This window comes from Pleurodeles waltl, chromosome 9 (assembly GCF_031143425.1).
Source record: "Pleurodeles waltl isolate 20211129_DDA chromosome 9, aPleWal1.hap1.20221129, whole genome shotgun sequence".
NCBI classification, from domain to species: Eukaryota; Metazoa; Chordata; class Amphibia; order Caudata; family Salamandridae; genus Pleurodeles; species Pleurodeles waltl.
The window spans coordinates 125,977,755-125,997,708 of NC_090448.1; the positions used below are offsets into that span (position 1 = coordinate 125,977,755).

Consider the following 19,954-nt stretch of genomic DNA (forward strand, 5'->3'; position numbering starts at 1 on the left):
GGCCGCTTGGACACCATTAAGATGATGCTTCTCCCTATCATTTAATTCTTCCTTATGATACTTCCTATTAAGATACCTAAACTATTTTTTAGTTCAATTGATAAAATTCTATCCAAGTTCCTGTGGAATGGTAAACAATCTCGAATCTCTCTCTCTAAATTAAAACTTCCTAAAGTACAAGGTGGAGTTAATTTTCCTGACTTTTTAACTTATCACAAATCTTTTGGCATTAAGCAAATACTTCCCTATTTATCTACACTCAATGATGCCCCTCAAAAGCTATGGTTCTCTTTGGAAGAAACATTTATTTCTCCCTTTTCCCATAAACATATTATATTTATGTCTAACCCCACCAATATTCTGGTTGCCCAGAACTATCTCCCATTCAGTCAACTTACTGAAACCTTTTTTTATTTTGCATCTCACCCCCATTAATCAATTCCTTAACAGTCCTATTTGGCACAATAGTTCTCTTCGGAAACAAGATAAAACCTTGTGTTGGAAGGCTTGGATGGCTAAAGGTATTCTCATTTCCCAATTATATCATAAAGACTCATCCGTTTTACTACTCTCTAAGCAATTTATAATCTCCCTATTCACATGAAATCCCAATATATCATTCTTTCTACTCTGGTCCAAGAGGCCCTCAAACTTATACATCATAATCATTCTTCTCTTGCATCATCTCCACACCTGATTGTAACTTCTAACTATCCTAGGGCAGCTGAAATTTGTAAACTTTTAAGAACATCTGTTTCACCTAGACTCAAATCACCTATTGAGACATTGTGGGAATCAGATCTTGGTGTTTGACCAAGTTTTTTATGGGATAGAATATGGTATAAGATACATTCCACTGCAAGCCTCAACGCAGACCCTATTTTTTTTTATAATAGACTTTTCTTCACGCCTGTATGCCTTTACAAACTCAAACTTGCACAAAATGACAATGGTTGGCACTGCCACACTCAGCAGGGTACTGACTTTCACTTGTTTTTTTTCTTGTCCATCCCTATCTACTTTTTGGTCCTCAATATGGTCTCGCATTTCAGCAATAGCTCAGATCTCCTTACCAAGGTCATATGAATTACTATTTTTGGGTGGCATACACGATATCTGGAGTTCTTTCAGGCCTCTTGGAAAATTGGTGGACCTTTTGCTTTCTATTGCAATCTCTTATTACTTCTAACTGGAAATCTTCGGAGAACATTACTCTCAGACAGTGATGGAATTCTGTATGTTATCAGACTTGACAGCTACAAGCTTGATTCAATAGGAACTCTTCAAACGTCATCAGCTATGGCTACCATTAAGTAACTATCTCACGCACTGCGAAGGAAATAGATTTTTCTCCTTCTTGAAAATGTCAATATATTTCCTGTTTTTCTTATACTTATTTCATCTTACATTTGCTGTAACTAATGTCTATTACCTCTCTCTCCACATGGCTATCACTGGATTCCTTTTTCTATCCCTATAGCTCTTCTCCCTCTCCCTTTCTTTATTCAAACGGAGTCTTTGATACTATATTGCTGTATATGCCTAATTCATTTACATGTTTAATATGCATTTATAAGTACAATATTCTTTATGCCTATATATCCACAACTTCATATCTCTGTCCTGGCAATCTTAAGTTAATGTTCTCGTATTTGACTCAATAAAAAACAAGGAAGAAGTGGTGTGGGGGCTGTAGAGATGCCTTGTCCGAAATAGGGTACATTCTCTGACCATTTAAAAATTCCTTCCTAATATTGATCAGTAATGTTGAGGCGAAAAAGGAAGCACAGTTGCCATTTTTGTTTTCCCATGAACAAAAATGTTTTGTAACAGCTAAACTCGAGCACTAGCTAACATAAGTTTTAGGCACCATATTCCATTGTGCGAGATTTGCTTTAAGTGTCCTGCAACCAGTGTCTGCTGCCGCCATTCAAAAGATGTGTGTGGGGGGAGACTAGGGGTTTGTATGGTGAGGAAAAAAAAAAAAAAAAAAATGTACTGGCCGTTCCAGTCCCGGCACCAGCCGCCACAGGCTCCTCATCCTCCCAGCAGTCAGTCACTAGGGCCCAAAGCAAAGGCTCCCAATCCAGACACTGCTCATGCTACACCAAGCATGAGAGCAGCACTGGGATTGGCCTGAGCTGGCTGGTGTGATGCTCGCTCAAGCACAGGTGGTTTGTGCCATTTCTCCACCCGGCTGTACAACACAGCCACGTGAGAAACGTAAGTGGGTATGTTGGTTTGGCTGGCCAAACTGACATGCGCTCTTTAGATCCCACCACCACTCCTCCTACACCCCCTATGGCCCAACCCCACCTCCAGGCTAGATTCCATGGCTGTCAGAGACCACAACAAATGGAACAATAATAAAATTGTGCATGGATCATGTGGACAAAATTATATTTTTCATGTTTAAGGAATATTGTTAGAATGAAGTTTCAAAAGGCAAGACAAGCTTTGCAAGAATAGTAAAATGTAATTTCAGTAAAACTGTACATGCTTGCCTAGCTGTCTTATCAGAAATATACAAAATTGAGCAATATTTGTTCTGATACAAGAGGCATCAGTGAGAAGCTCCATATGTAGTATTATGAGAGTCTTCAGAAATGTATCTTTCAACTGTTTCACTTGTTTAGCTCCGATTGGTCTATTTAATAGGAACTGTGTAAATTATATTGAACGTATGAAATATGTTGTTCAGAACCCTTAAAATCTTTATTTGGATATGCAGAGAGTCCTTTCTTAATGATTTTAGGAGGCAAATCCATGCGGGATTGCTCTCCTACTCTATATTTCGCTGACCTGAACTTTGAGCTCTTGGATTGTTTTTCAGTTTTGACCAGTAATACTTTTTTCCTGTATGACCTATACTCACAATAAATCTTCAAGATTTAATCCTTCGCAGGGTCATTTTTATAGGACTAAATGGGTTTGAACGAACGCTGCCGTAGGGAGAACGAACGCTGCCGTACTGCCGCGGAGTCCGAACGCTGCCGTTACTGCCGCCGCCACCGAAGGAAGTTGCAGGGCAGCGGCAAGAAATTGCACAGGCAGCGGAAAGGCGTGCCTGAGGAGCCCGAGGAGCCCCCTGAGGCGCCCGTGGTGGGAGACAGGGGGTCGTCCCCACAGAACTCCTGGAGTCAGCCCCAGGCGTTCCCTCCACCTGCCCCTGGTAAGACGCCCCCCCCTGCAGACTGTCACCCCAACCTGTGGGCCGCCGCTTGACAGAACCACCGGTGTAGTCAGTCAGTCCACCACCCCACGCGTGCACGGGGGAAAGTTCATGCGGCCGGTGACAGGAAGCTGAGGAGTCCTCAGTCCTCCCCTTGCACGCTGAGTAACTGTCTTGTCCCGAATAGTAACGCGCATCTTGAGGAGAACAGAAGACGTCTCCTTCATGACTGCGTCCAGGGCTCGTATGCACGGACCCCCTGTGCACGGATAGGCTCTGCCCTCCTCGTCCCTCTGTGCGCCGCCCTTAGCTGCGCCCTCCGTGGATTGTGCGGGGTCCCACGAGTTGCGCTTCGAGGGATTTTGAGAGGAGAGAAGCCACCGCGGCCGTGCAGGCGCTGCACTCCAGTGTCATCCACGTCCTCGACTGCCTGAAGGATGGGCTCAGGAGCAAGGGGGGCCTGGAGGAGCGCGTGTAAGCGCGAGAAAGCCTTCCTGGGGGGGTGCAGGAGGGGCTGGGAGCGGAGACCCGGGACCTCCGTGATCTTGAACTTGATCGTCTCTGTAATCTAGTGGGAAACCATCCGAGAATCACCCTCTCCACAACAGCGGCCTGCTGAGCCTCGATCCAGTGCAGGACAAAACTTCTCTGTACAGTCACCTTCTTCAAGCCTACAGTTGGTCGATCAAGGACACAGGGCTGTCAGACTGGGTCTACCGCAACTAGCCGCCGTTGTAGGCTGCCTGCTAAAACACGCTGGGAGGACTACAATACCCAGAATCCTCTGGGTTTCCTGTGCGCCAAGTGGCGCGAAAGTGCTGTTACGCCCCCCGGGCCTTTAAATTGCAACAAGGTACACCGCACTGCGGGACGCGCGCTAAGCCCGGGCAAAGGGCAAAGGACGGGCCCTCAGAGGCTTGAAGAGACTGGACTGGGTACAGGACTCTGCCTAAACTGTAAATAGCTGTATTACATCTTGATTACGCGGTTTTGTGTTTTGTGTTGCTGAATTATAGCTGAATTATAGCTGGTGGTATTTACTGCAACCAACCTATGATGGCTAACTAATTACTCCGCCAAAAATCTAGGGGCTACTACGCTTGATAACTACCTGGTTAAGGTGGTTAAAAAGATTAATAGCGATCGCAGAGTCTCCTTAGGGAAAGGAGGTTTCCCCCATTCAGACACTCCCTAGTTCCTCCCCACATATAGTGTCTACTTTTGAGGATCTGGGCCCCAACACTGATAAGGATATGATACTTATTGAGGCACAGATACACTCTAATCCCTTAGACTCAACGGGTATAATTGGCGTGAGCCCATTCAGCCCCGTGGTTATGGCAGAGACTCCCCCCCCCCCAACCAGTAAGAGCAGTTAGGGCTTGTAGAAAGTCGTTGGGCAAAAGAGGAGTGGGGAAGGTCAGCAATTCTCGAAAGCCCCTCGAAGCAAAAGCCCATACTACTAAAACGAAAGGTTTAGACGGGGGATCTGATAAGCCAGTGGGTTGCTGTCATAACAGGCAGTATATAGAAAATATACTGGCAACAGTAGAGGATAAGTTAGCGACAAAAATGGCTGAAATTTTTAGCACACTATTGTTGAAAATTGAAGTACTTACCCAAGAGGTTCATAGTCTGAGGGTACAAGCAACTTCGACACCAGCAGATGTACTAACGGTACCTCTAGATTCACCATCTGGAAATTGTGTTGAGCAGGCAATACCCGCGGGCAGCAGTGTAAGACAAAGCCCCATGTAACGAAACAAGTTTGGAGGCGGAGCCCACTATACCTAGGGTACCCGCAGTGATTTGAGGGTCCCTAGAGGGTAGGCCACAACCAACTCGAGTCCATCAGGAAGCAAGAGAGTACAACAATAATTATAATGTTAGGATTGATCTCCCACCGGAGGCCGCTCCATTCGTATGTATATTGTCAGGAGTCCCAGAACTTAGTTCAGGCAAAAAAGAAGGTTACAATGATTTAAAAAACAAAGTAGCCTTCTGGCTTTCTAGGAATAGACCCCTCCCCCCTACCATTGATGGTAAAATCCTAAATGTTAGAAGGGTGGGTTGGCTAGGCCACATGACTAAAGATATCCCAGGTGATCTGGTAATTGTTAATTTTAGGAGTACTAATGTGGTCCCATTTTTGAGAGGCTGGTGCCCGCAACTTGCAGATGGACCAATAGTTACGTGGAACTACCAGATTTTTATCCTACGGTGTATCCCGAGGTGAAGGTGCCTTCCCAGATTAACAAAAATGTCATTAACCCTCCAAGGGGTTGGTTCGCATCAGAAAGCATTGAACCCTTGATTACTGCCGGGAGATATGGGCCGTTATCCTGCCTAGATGAGAATGATTGACTCATCGGTAGAGAAGAAATAGTTAACTTAACTTTATTGAAATCCCCCCACATAGAAGATATAAATTGGAAGGCTATTGTCACAGATCAAAGTAATAATCCTGACACTACCCCTGCTGGTACAGTGTCTGCATTACCCAATTTTAGTATGGACTCACCCTCTGCTCTAGCTGAGCCTGTTGATATGTTATCAAGGTATATATCCTGGAATATAGCCGGTCTGGAGTCCAGCCAGTGTATTCCTGATTGGAGGGACTTCATAGATCAGGGCGATATAATTGCATTCCAGGAAACATGGGCTATCACACCGATATTTCGGGTGGGGTATCTGAACTTTAGCAAGCCAGCAATTAGGGGCCAGAAAGGGCGTCCTGTTGGAGGTCTTACCATTTGGGTCCGCCAAAGTGCGGGTGTAAGAGTTGAAGAAGTGACAATTGATAGTCCAGACATAATTGCCTTAAAGATAAAGTCCAACCAAGGTACAAACATCCTGTTGGTTAATATTTATGTCAGGGGCCTCCAGGGAGGAAGGGTCTCTCCGACCCTCCTCCTGTTGAACGACATTCTATCAGGAACAACGACCGATGGCCACAAGATTGTGATGGGGGATTTTAATACTTGTTTTGAGCCTTTGGGTATTGAGGACGGCCCGCTCACCGAGGATGAGGATCTATCCTGGGGTATCCCCCAACTCGAGATACCTCCGATTGCTAAGAGGTCGAGCTCAGCCACCTATATCAAGGGGCTATGCCTGGATATGGGTCTAAGAGCTGTTAATGGTAGCGTCAAGTCAGATAGGAAGGGCAGGCATACGTTCAACAACGGCAGACACAGTAGTCGCATCGACTATATTTTGGTCGATGTGAGGCAGTGGTCTGCAGTTGTTGATATGTTAGTTACGGAACGCCCAGAGAGCGATCATGACCCGCTGGTTTTGACCTTAAGGGATTCCAGCTTTCAGAGGTCTGAGGGCAGCGGTCCTAATATAACAGAAAAAGAGGTCATTGTGAGCAATGATACGCGCAGGGTACGCTGGCCCAAAATAGCTGTGGACGCTGGGGCCCGCAGGGCGATAGGAACCTTAGTGTCTAGTTCTGTGGAGCTTTTAAACAATTGTGGCTTACAGGACGAGATTAACAGCGAATTTATACGTACCCATTCTGACTTGTTTCAGGAACTCAAAAAGTTGTTCATTAAATTTATCCCTAAACAACCTAGGACCAAGAAATACTCATCCACTGCCTGGTTTGATAAAGAGTGTAGCAAGACAAAAAGAGTTCTCTTCGAGGCTATTAAAAACAAAAATTATAGCCAGATTAGATCTTGTAGAAAACTCTATAATGAGGCAAAACGCAAAGCAAAACAAAAGTGGGACGAGGAACGCTGGCTTATGTTGTCAGAAGCCTGTGGTAAACGCAATATGCAACAGTTTTGGTACCTCATAAAATGGGGTATCTCGCAGGATGCCCACTATAGCCCAGCATCTGTCTCTAATCATCAGTGGGTAAAAATTTGAGGATCAGTTTAAGTGTCATACAGTAGAAGTGACTATACCCTACTGTCTTGAGCCCGTCGAGCCGTTAATGTTCTCAGTTACTGAAGTTATCAATTGCCTGCAAAACCTTCCCAAAGGGAGGGCCCCTGGCCCTGATGGTATTCCAGCTGACATTTTTTTGGAAGACCAGGACCTGTGGGTACCTTATATATTCCACCTGGCAAATGCAGTTGAAGCTGGCGCTAAAATTCCTGACTCATTGTATGGGGCAGAAATCCTTCCTATATACAAGAAAGGTGATCGCTCAGTACCCTCAAATTACCGGCCGATCAGCCTTATTGATGCGATCCAAAAAATCATAGCGCGCCTCATTTTAGGGAGGATACAGGAATGGCTAACAGACTCAGATATTTTGACTCCGTTGCAGGCGGGTTTTAGACCTCACGTAAGCACCCTTGATCAAGCCTTTCGCTTTGCCCTTTTATATTGGAAAACAGTTTTTTTGGGTAAGGGCAAGTTGTATGCAGCTTTTGTGGATCTAAGATCTGCATTCGACTTGGTCCCTAGGACTAAATTATGGGATTGCATACTGGAACAGGGAATGCCCAGGGCTCTAGTGTGACTCTTAATGAATCTTCATGCACACACTTATGCCCAAGTCCGCTGGGGTAAGCCTGGCGAGGTTACGGACAGGTTCCATGTTTTGAAAGGTGTTAGACAAGGATGTGTCCTGGCTCCCACTTTGTTTTCCCTGTTTATTAACAGGGTTACCAAATATTTTGCAACACATCCCACGGATTCTCCCCAGATAGCGGGAATGAAAGTACCATTGCTCATGTTCGCGGATGACACCTTGTTATTATCAAAGACTAGGCAAGGGCTCCAGCAGGCCCTACTCAGATTTGAGTTATTTTGTGTCGAGCATGAGCTAGAAGTAAATGTTTCTAAAACAAAATTCATGGTACTAAGAGGTCGAACAAAAACTGTGGCAAGGGTTAAAATGGGTGGTGCTATTCTTGAGCAAACTAATGAATTTACATATCTGGGTGTGCATTTTAGTGATAATTTTAGTTGGAAACCCCAGATTGATATCCAAGCACTTAAACATGTTCAATTAGGTGGTGCCCTTCTTAAGGAATATAAAAGATCATTTACCCGCCCGATGTCCCCACTTATGGAAATCTATGGGTCAAAAATTCTTCCCTCAGTCTTGTATGGGGCTGAGCTTTGGGGTTATAGTAATCTGGACCGACTGATGCTGGCCCAAAACAGATTTGTAAGAGGGGCGGTTGGTCTTCCGAGGTCATCTCCACGCATCCCGCTCCTTTATGACCTTGGGCTCCAACCGGTGGAAGATCAAGCCAGATTTCGGCCCTTGGCCTTCTGGCAGAGGTTGTGGTCTACCCCAGAGCTGTTATTATATGCGAAAGCATGCCTCGAGGTAAGGGACACCCTAGGATCCGATAAGATTGGTTGGTTTAAGGGTGTTAGAACCACCCTTTGTGCCATGGGTCTAGGTGCCCTTTGGCACAAACCAGACTCAGCTACTTTTCCTTCAAAAAAGGAGCTGAAACAACTATATTGGGAATGGGTGATAGGTATAAGACACTCATCCCTTATAGGTAGTTCCCTTACAACAACATTTGTACACGTGAAAGATGTCTCAGCAATTGAAAAGTACTGGGATGTTATTACAAAACCTATGGACCGCAAATTATATCACCAAGTTAGAGTGGGCTCAATACCATTAAGGTGTTTAACCTCAACCTGGGGCACGGGAGGCCCAGATAAATGCCCATTGTGTACTGAAATGCGGGAAAATGTGAGCCACTTGTTCTTTGTCTGTCCATTATATGCTGCCCCAAGGAAGAAGTGGTTGGTTCCCCTATGTAAAAGTCTGGGCACACAATCGGCCGAGACTGCTTGTAGGATCCTTACAACTGATCTTTCACCTATTATAGCAATAGGGGTGGCCAAATTCCTGGGGTGGGCATGGATAATTCGTTCTGAACTATTAAAACAGCTACATGTTTTAGATAAGTAAATTATCTTGAACCTTAGAACTGAGTTTTCAAAGTAATGTACTCTTTTTTCTTTTTAATATGTTAAAATATTTAACAAAAGAAGCATTAGTAGATTTAATACGTTCTTAGTAGCTTTTATGAAATATTGTATTTATTGTTTTTATCGTTAGCACTGATAATTGTATAAGTATTTTGACGTGTAGCATGTCTTTTATGATGAAATATCGAATAAAGACTTCATTGACTTGAAAGTGTCAAAACTGAAAACTGTCATTTAGAATGCTTTGAGGCACAGGTTCAACCAGCACCAGAAAATTCATTAAGGGATTAACACCAGTTTGGTTCAAATTGGAGCTGTGTAGGTAATTTAGATTTGAAGACTAGAAACCGTACCTTTTTATGGATCAGCAGCTCTTGCCCAGAGATTTAAATGGACCCTTGATCTGATCTGCATTCCAGATTCCTAGAATGCCGTGCGGAGTGATGGCAAGTGGGCCCGAGTTAGTGGAGCATTTTTTGTGAATATCAATAGGTATTGCACATGCATTAGGTTAGGGTGTGAATAAAGGATAAACACAGTGGTGCATGTTGGAACTTGTAGTTTGACAGACTGTAGTGTCATGAATTGTTCTTAATTTGAATCGCTGTACTACCATTTGAGACATGAATGAGGACTAGCACTGTGCGACTTTGCTTATACATGATGTGCTAAATGCAATTGCAATATAAAGCTGTGGTTTAAGTTCATGCACTCTTAGACTGGGCATCGTTTTCACCATAACTGCTTGCTTTCAGACTTCTTATTTTTGCTGACTTCCTTTTTGCTGTCCTTAGGACTCTGCACACTTTCCCACAGATACCCAGTACTAAAGTGCTTGTGCTCTTGCCCTAAATATGTTAGATTGGCTTGTAACCAATTGGAACATTTAATTTACTTACACACACACACAGTAACTATTAAAGTGACACTACATATGCCCTGCAAACAAAATGCTACTTGTGAGACTGCAGCACTGATTGTCCCACTGAAGTAGCACTTTATACCTCTACACAGGCTGAAAAGGCAGACTAATCTTGCAGTATGACCTGGCAAGGAAAACCTCTTGCCAGGCCCAAACCTTCCTTTTGAATACATGTTACCAGTAGGAAAGACCCCTTGTCAGCCCAGAGTGCAGGGTGCAATGTATTTAAAAAGTAGCACATGTACTTTTAATTTTTGCATGTTCTGGTAGAGAAAATCCCTTAAATTAATTTTTCACTACTGCAAGGCCTAGCTCTGCCATAGGGTAACATCGGAGCTACCTTACACTGTACAAGTATTGCCCAAATGGGAACAGGTAATCAGTTCGTGTTTAGAGTCTCTGGAATTGTAATGAAAAATCCTAATTTATAGTGAAGCCAGATGTGTAATTGCAATTTTGAATATGCCAGTTTTAGAAAGTTGGCACTTGCTTGCCTTAGCCATTTGGTGCCTGGACCCAGTCTCTGGGCAACGTGACTAGAATACATATAAATCTTTCTAGAGGTCGAAAATGTACTCTGTAGTGTGCCTGCTCTAGGAATGCCAGACTGCAACATAAAAAATTGACCCTGTACTGTGGTTAATGTGATGGGTGGGTTCTATGTATTGGCACAGAAGCTCGGAAGCAAAACATTAGTAACATTTTTCAGCTGACACCAGACCCTACGCTCACACCTCAATGCTGGAATCCGCGACAGAGCCCTGGACTGGGTCACCTCATTTCTCACCGGCAGAACGCAGAGAGTCCGCCTCCCTCCCCCATTCTGCTCAGAGGCCACCAAAATCATCTGTGGTGTACCCCTGGGTTTCGACCCTCTTCAACATCTACATGGCCCCGCTCGCTAACATTGCCTGATCCCACAACCTCATCAACTCATACGCTGAGAACACCCAGCTGATACTCTCCCTCACCAAGGACTCCGCCAAGACCTACCTCCACGAAGGAATGAAGGCCATTGCCAAATGGATGAAGAGCAGCTGCCTCAAACTCAATTCCGACAAGATGGAATTTCTCATCTTCGGCTCCACCCCCTCTGCATGGGATGACTCCTGGTGGCCTGCCACTTTCGGAACTGCTCAACTCCCACCGACCACGCATGCAACCTAGGATTCATCCTGAAGCCCTCACTATCCATAACTCAGCAAGTCAACACCATCTACTCCTCCTGCTTCAAACACCCTCCGCATGCTCTGCAACATGTGCAAATGGATACCCACCGAAACCAGAAGAACAGTCACCCAAGCCCTTGTAAGCAGAAAACTGGACTACGGCAATGGCCTCTACGCAGGACCCACGGACAAATTCCAGAAGAGGCTGCAACACATCCAGAACACCTCATTTTGGACACCCCCGCCACATCACAGACCACCTGAAAACCCTGCACTGGCTCCCAGTCAACAAGAGAATCACCTTCAAACTCATCACCCACACTCAACGCACTGCACAACATCGGACCAGAATACCTCAACAGTCTACTCCTTCTACACCCCGACCCAGCATCTCCGATCCGCTGACCTTGTCCTCGCAACCGTCCTACGCAGCTGCAGAACTACAACCTGCGGTAGATCATTCTTGCACCTCGCCGACAAAACGTGGAACACTCTTCCCACCCACCTGCGCCAGAGCAAAGACCTCCTTACCTTCAGGAAACTTCTCAAGACCTGGCTGTTCAGGCAGTAGCAGCATGCCGCCTCCGCCGCCTTCCCCCCCCAGCACCTTGAGACCCTCATGGGTGAGTAGTGCGCTTTACAAATCTGATTGATTGAGTTGCTGCCACGCTTCCTGGTTGTTTAAAATAATCAGTAGTCACTGCTGGTTTGAGCATGCAGCATAGTGAGGGTATTGTGATGGGGTACCCACTCACTAATGGTTCCTCATTCAACTGAAACGTTTTTAACCGACACTCAAACTCAACACATGACGAGCACTTGCTTTACTAAATAAGCTTTTGTCAACAGAGAATGTCTTTAAGATGTTGCAACAGGCTCAATCTAGCTACCATTTTACCCATTCCAGACAGTGGTTCTGAAGAGGATGAGTTTGAGCAGAGCTGTGTTGATGTGAATGAGTTGTGCAACAAACAGACATTATGTATGTGCTACTTGAACGGATCTCACTCACAATTTGTAGATGGCTCTTGCTTGAGAGACAGACGTGGTATCTTAAGAGGAGCAAATGCAGTTTGTACCACAAATTATGTTGTGGAAGCATCTTACCTGTGCTATGTAATCTCTGCACAAGTACCGAAGTGGATAGCCTTAAAAAGGCAATGCAATGTCTGACAGACTGAGGGTTACCATTTATAATAGCAATATAGATTTAGAGCGGTGCATGACTTTTTACAACTGTGGTCACAGAGGTTTCTTGACCTCCTATGGTTAATCCATAGGAAATAGCCTGTACTTTCTGAATTTGTTGAATACACTCCAGTTTACCAGGGACATAGAAGTGATACCCACAGGAATAGTAATTATGTTGTTACTACTGGAAATCATTATGTGTAAGATGGCCAGGTCTTGCTACAGAGCTCAAGACACTTTATTTGGATTAACCATGTAATGAAAATGAAACCATTACCAAAAAGTTATTGACAGGGCTGGCTTAAGCGCTGGTGGCACTCTTTGCAACGTTTTTTGTTCCCCAACCAAGCCATGACCACTTCCTCGGATTCACTCACTACCACCTGGCAAATGTGCCCCTCACCTCTCCATATCCCCCCCTTCACATACATTCATTTTAAAGCGCTTGTAAAGGCTGCCTTTACTAATCAACTCAGCTGCCCACATAGAATACAGACCTGTTCTTTGCAACAGGCATATTAACCCGCTACACTACTTTATGGCCAGTCAAAGCTGTACAAAACTTGTGTCTCTCCCTAGCAGGAACATTATTCACAAGAGGTATCTTGACTTTTTAATGGTTTCCTGAAGGATGGACGCACAAGGTTTTCAGCAAGTGCTTTTAAATCGCAAGTTTCATAAGTTCTTGCTAAACACAGCGCCCCCCCCCCCTAAGGTCAGCGCCCCCCCAATCCAGGTAAGCACCTGGTCTTACCTAGATTCCACCACCCTAAAGCTGGCCCTGATTATTGAACACTTTGCATACCTTTAGTGAGCGCCAGAATGATTCACCTGAAATAGAAACCAAAAAAAGGGGAAAGGCAAGTTATGTGAGCTATGCCAGTGAGATTTGGGCGTTTAATGATTAAAAACCAATTTTGCCCAATTCCATGCTGCTGGCTATGGGTCAACACCTACATGGTCCAATGTATGCTGGCAGGCATTGAATGCTGCAGACCTTTCAATGGTACAGATCCAACCCACACTGCTCTGCCACTGTGCAGAATTTATGTCAAAGAAGTCAATGATGGTGAAAAGACCATTGTGGGCATGAGTCACAATTCAGACAGCCGATTCCACCATATTCAAATAGATTTCTTGGAGCTGCCCTGCTGTGGTTTATCCTTGCAGTTGTTTTCACGCTGGGTAGAGGCATATCTGACTAGGAGATGCAACCACCTGAAAATGGCCAATCTATTCTTAAGGGGGTTGATCAGGAGGTTTGCCATTCCTGTTTATCTTGAAACTTTAAAAATAAGGTTGTGCAGCTGTTATTAACAGTCTTAGACATTGACTCAGTTTCATTGCAGTTATAGGCTGGAAACATCAGGAGTTGTAGAGAGGGTCAATTCCACGATTAAAGCTAAACTGCCAAAAGCATGTGCCTCCACCACTCAAACGGCCTGATGCACTCCTGCTGGTACTTACGAGGATCCAGAACCCTAACTGTAAAGTACAGGACTATAAACACCGCCCCCCCCCCCCCCCACACACACAAAACCCTGATTGAGAAGACCATGATATTTATTCCTTTTCTGCACTTGAGAATATTGCAGAGGACATAGTTCAACTATTACAGAAGACTTGATGATGTGGTGTGTTCTATCCATCATCAGGTTGACTTGACCGCTCCAGTAGCACGATCCAAACCGCGTCACGATTTGAACCCAGGTGACCAGGTTTTCATGAAGAAGCAAGTGCCCAAGTCCTGTCAGGAAGCCTGCTAGAGGGGAGCTCATCAAGTAATCCTTGTGACCAACATTGCTGAGAACCGACCAGTCCTGCTGAACTGGATGCAGGCCTCACATAAGAGCGCAAAACAAGCAGAAGTGGGGACAACCCACACCGAGTCTCAGAGTCCAACTCGATTCTCGGTGTTGAGAGGCATCATAGGAAGAAGAGGTTCTACATGAGAGCCCTCAGCAACAATCTTACTGAGCAGTAAGACAGAACAGAGCCCCAAAGCAGCATCAGAACCTCCAGCAGAGAAACAGCAAATTCGTAGTGTCAGCCATAGTCTAAGTCATCAACAAGCTCTGGAGAACAGAGAATAAACTCACAGAAACCTGTGCACAGCCAATTTAAGATGAAGCAGGAGAAGCATGAATGAGAAATCCATACTCCAAAGGTGAATGTGTGCTGCTGAACCAAGTTCCTTGAAGGAGTGAGTGCATCACGAAGACACATCAGCAAGGAATGAAAATGCGTGTAGAGTTCTGACAAGATCAAAAAGGCCAGAGACTATTAGAGGGAATAACTAGAGGAGCCAAAAGACCAAGAACAGGTAGAGATGAGTGATACTGACCGTAAGCAACCAGAAATCAAAAGATGCAGAAGTCTGGAAAACCCGGACAAGTATTCAGGCCCAGAACGGACTCACTTTGTGAAAGGTACTACTGACTTAAGTCAGTCAGAGCAACGTTGCAGAGTTTCCATGAAATACATAGAGGGCAGTCAAAGAAAAAGAATGTTGTCAGACTATTATTTTTCTCATGATAGGCCCTTGTTATTCCCAGCTGGGCCAGGGAAATGTAAAACAGGGATATGTAGGTGATGTATCTTCTCCACTGATTGAATATCACTATTTCGAGTCAATGTTACTCCCTCCTTCCACCTCCCACTTGATTACAGCTATCAGCTGCACGTTATTCAATTTAAAAAAAAACAAAAAAAAAAAAAAACGACACTTAATTACATTTCAATAAGTGCTTTTCATTTGGTTTGATCTTTATACAGGAGCCATGTCACATGCAACTAACTATGGGGTCGGTTATTCATGATTTAAATTCATTACTTATTGATTACACATTTGCTCTATTCTCATCACACAGTCGATGGGAAAATTCTATAGAGACTAGAAATAAAAAGTGCATTACCTATAAGTCACAGGAAAGGTACCCTTTTTAGGTCTGGCTTGACAGTGCAACATTCGCGAGACATGTCAATTACTTAAAAGTGCGCTTTAAGAAGCACCATCATAAGCACAATACAGCTCCTAGTCATACAGTTGTACAAGTGTTTGACCTCTCAGTGGTACAGCCACTCAGGTTATACTGACATGATATCTTTACCTTAAATTACATATTCATTGTGAACTTGTTAGATTAACCCGTTTCATTCACAAACACTTAGAATGGCGTGCAATTAGGAAAGCAAGCTCAAAACCTAAACACTTGAAGCCAAGCAATGGACTACTTTACGCCTCAGTAGAACAAAATAAATTGCAGGGTCCTATAGCACTCAATCTGCACAAAATCTTTATATTTTCAATTATGTTATCTCATTTCTATAAAAGGGGGAAGAATGAGGATCACTAATTTATTGCTGTGCAGCATGCACGATCTTCTGCAGGACTTGGGGTACTAAGAGGCCTACTTTCGCTACCTCCCACAAGCCTGGTCTGGTTATGTTTTCACGCACTGCACCAGGTAACACCCTAGTAATCCTATTTAGCTACTTGCTCTCTAGGAGCCACGTCATTGTTCCCATTTCTGATCAAACAAACAAGGTTTTTATTTTATAATTTTCAACTGATCCTTAGGATGAATTACATAAATCCTCAGGTGACCTCATTCATATCAAATCATTTGGACATCTTTCAAACGGGCACACAATGCAACACTTTGCATGGTAGTTTTGCAGAGGTTGAGTGAGATGAAAGCAAGCATGATGCTTCATGAGTAGAATTCAGCTGCATCAAAGTGCTAATGTGGCATCTAAAAAGGAACTTGGGGCCAGGTGTAAGTACCTTTGGGTGTGCAATTCGCTAATAATTTTTGTGATTTGCTATTAGAAAATCGCAAACCGCTATGCACAACAGTGAGCTTTACAATCTTTGCGATTACTAGTGGGTCACAATTGACCTACTTCAATATTAATGGGGTAGGTTGCAATTTGCGAGTCATTTGGTATTGCTAAAAACACAGAGATGGTGGCCCATGTTTGTTTACTTTTAAATAAAGGGATTTTTTTTTTTTTTTTTTTTTTTTTAAATGCAGCCAATTTGCCTTTAAGGAAAAGGTTTCAGAAACAAATAGAAAAGATCTTAAATTGTTTAAGAGCAGGCAGTGTTAAAAAAAAAAAAAAAAACTTTTAACACACAAATAAAGTGGAAAGGGTGTGAATGGGCTATCACAAACTTGAAGTTGGTGGTAAACTGAATGATCTGCCACCGCATTTCAGTCGCAAAATATTCTAATATCCCTCTGCAAGTCACTATTAGGAAGTGACGTCCTTAGCACATCCCTTTCTAACATCGGATCTCAAATCAATTTTGCGATTCGGTAATGGGTTAGTGAATCCAAAAATGGGGTTTGTACACACAAAAAAGCTTTTTTGCGATCGCAAACAGGTTGTTTGTGAGCACAAAAAAAGCTATGCACATCTGGCCCTTGGTCTTCATAGGTACCCTGAGCCACGCATTTGCTGTGTTATCCTGTAAGTCTGTGACTGAGAACACAAACTGTGCTTCTGATTTTCATATAATTTCCTCCAGTATCAAACTTCAACCAAGGGCCAGAAGAACAAACAAATCAACTACTAAATAGTTTCTCACCAATACTAGTGCCATTTTAGGACACTGGAATGTTGAGAGCTCCATTGAAGATGATACAGTAGCTCTGGGCTAACAATGGCTGGTATTGTAAGCCCAGGTTTGCATTTCGGTTTCTCTCTTTTTAACTTAGAAGAGTGTACTCTTATTGGGCGGAAAGTTCTAGAAACTTATAGCCCCTCTGCCTCCGGCTATACTAGTTGTTAAAGGTCCTCATCTTCCATAAAGGAGCTGCAGACTACAGGACCTTTAACAACCGGCGTATCCCTCGGCAGGGGGCTAAAATGCTGTGATAGAACATGTTTATGTTCAGAGCTCCACTGAAGACTAGGAAGTAGTGCAGGGCCTGTAATGATTGGTATAGGACTTCTACTCCAAAAATTTAATATTTGTCTTAGTTTCTCCTTTTTTAATTTACGATATTCTACCTTCAGTGAGTAATGTCCAACAGCCTTGTAGCCCTCCTGCCCGAGGCTATACCGGTCGCTAAAGGCCCTCTCGCAACAGGCGGGATAGTCCTCTAAGACTGATGTAAGCCATTGAGGTGCGCTGGGACATCCACCTGGGGGGGGGAGAGGGGGGGGGGGGGGCGCCCTAACTCTAGGCCATTGCGCACACAGTCACCAATCCCGACCTTTTTAACCGCAAATAATTGTTTTAAAGGTACCGTGGGATGAATGGGGACTACATCGCAAAAGCAAAGCAGACAACAAAGAAAGTAAAACGCCTATTGTTGGTGACTTTTCGAAGTGGTGGACTGGGAATGCCGCTGAAAGGGTGCTGGTATAAATAGTTTAATGAAATCAAAATAAGACGCCAACACCCAGAATTCATTTAGTTTCATGCGAAAGCTCGGGACTGGAAACAGCGCCCGTCATGGCCCGCCCTTCAGCACCTCCGGTTCAGACTAAACCCTTTGATTATCGACGAGGCATTCTAAGAGACCTTGGATATGGGGGTGGAGGGGGGGGGGGGTACGTTTGTGATACAAAACAGGGCAATGTTCCTAGAACAACTACATTGTGTTGCTTATCACTGCAAACGCACAATTCAACCACCTCTAGGAAACGCACACTACTTTTTGCACAAAAAACGTCTTTGACATGTTTGCCAATATAACCTGTTTTTCGATGCTGTTCCAAATTGGGCACCTACCAATAAGTTGAAAAATCTCCATCGTGAAAAGAAATCACCCTTTTAACAAACGTTGACGCTCCGCCTAGGTATCCTATCCTCTCGCCACAGAAGAGAGAACAAAAAAAAGAAAAAAACCTTCATGGTTCTCATTTTAAAATCGAGAACACACCTGAGAGCAAGACACAATCAGCAAGCGCTCAATGAACAGTCATTTCTGATTGGGCCAAACGGTTTTCCGCTAACTAATGCGCTCGTATGGGATTTTGTTTTGTCCTGGGAGTTTGGTCCCACGCTAGTCTAAGAAAAAACAAAACAACAACTATGACACTTAAGGTTTATAAGGGCAACATATACATTTCAGGATCTGTGTATTTTCGGATTCAGTGAGTTTTTTATTGGGCAGAGTATATTGAAAACTGACTACAGACTACAAGGAAGAATGTTAACACTTCTATCATAGTGCACATTGGTACCCGTAGGCTGAAATGAAAATTCGTAGAGTAAATTCGTTTTTATTGTATAATTTCTTTGTGCTAGCGGAAAGCCACGAGCATGACTTTCAGCCAGACCTGTTTTTGTCCTTCCTCAGACCTGTTATAGTGCGAAAAGTGACGTTATAAATCCAGTCCTGCCAAGATTCCCTGTTCTAGGTGTGGCTAATTACTCTAATCCAAACTTTTGCTTTGCATCCCGGGGCTTGTAGTCTTATTTAAGCCATTCTAAACAGGACTACAAATCACAGGATGCAACAAAAAAAAAATGCCTGGAACAGATATTCATGAATAGAAAACTGTGGGAAACTTAGGAGCTATGTATGTCCAGGCAAGCTTAGTGCTTTTAGTAAAGATGACACTGAACTGGCTAATATGATCTGTTGTGCAGCTATGGTGGTTGTTTCTATTGGACGTATGATTGTATATATTCAATAAGGCATCTAAAATGAAAAATACTACCTAGTGAGTTCCTAGGGACTAGCAATATCTCTTATTTTTTGTTGTTTTATATAGCACAAACTCAACCTGAAGGTATTGGAGCACCAGTTACATTACACAAGGACACATTCATTTCTTAGTAGGTGCAGGGAGATTAAGTGATTTGCCCAGAATCACAGGATGTTAAGCCGATGCCAAGACTAGAACCTGGTTCCCCAGCTCCAAAGTTGACAGCTCTGGCTGGTAAGTCACACGCTCTTCATGTTGCCAGGGCAGCATGTTCAGTATCATGGGCTAGCAATGAACAAAGCAGGGCATTCTGTAAGTTTTGGCTTTGGTTCCTTTCAGTTAAACAGATTGGACAAATACACCAGAAGAGAATGATTTGCAAAAGAAAAGCCCAGGACTGGGAATGTTATATCCCATTACACAGAGGCAACTAGAAACGCTCCTCCTAGAAAATTTAGCATTAGCCAGTGAGCAACCTCACTGACCTGGTCAGTGAACTGCTCTGCCTCCGCGTAGCTCCACTAGTAAGTGGAAGCCTGTTCTGACTTGAACTCTGACCTTGGTCAGAAGTTTGAGGCAACCTCCACCTGTTGGCTTCTGCCTGCGCCTCATCTCTGGTGTCTAGTGGGAGAGTGCTGGGCTGCCCTTTGCCTCCTTTCTCTTTTCTCCTCAGTTTTTTCTTTTGTGTGCTGTTTTTGTGCCTTTTGCTTTCTGCGCTTTCCTCTATCCTTTCCTCGTTTTTCTCCTCACTCCTCTCATTCTTGCATCTCTCTCTCCCTCTCCTCTCTCTCACTCTCCCCGTCGCTGCTGCCCCTGCGGCCCCACCCCCTCCTCTCTCTCATTCTCCTCGCACCTGCAGCCCGCTCCCCTTTTTCGCGGTGTTCCCGCTCTCAACTGTCCTCCCCTCCC

At 44.1% G+C, this 19,954-nt stretch overlaps 1 protein-coding gene across 1 annotated transcript in view; it reads right to left on the bottom strand.

Annotated features, from left to right (window-relative positions):
- Window positions 1-18,289, bottom strand: part of LOC138258589 (actin nucleation-promoting factor WASL-like) — a 120,407-nt gene extending 102,118 nt beyond the window's left edge. The window contains exon 1 of the mRNA XM_069205951.1: window positions 18,123-18,289. Coding sequence (XP_069062052.1) covers window positions 18,123-18,144 — 22 coding nt within the window. The 5' untranslated portion in view covers window positions 18,145-18,289. The remainder of the gene's footprint in view (window positions 1-18,122) is intronic.
- Between the last annotated feature and the right edge of the window lie 1,665 nt (window positions 18,290-19,954).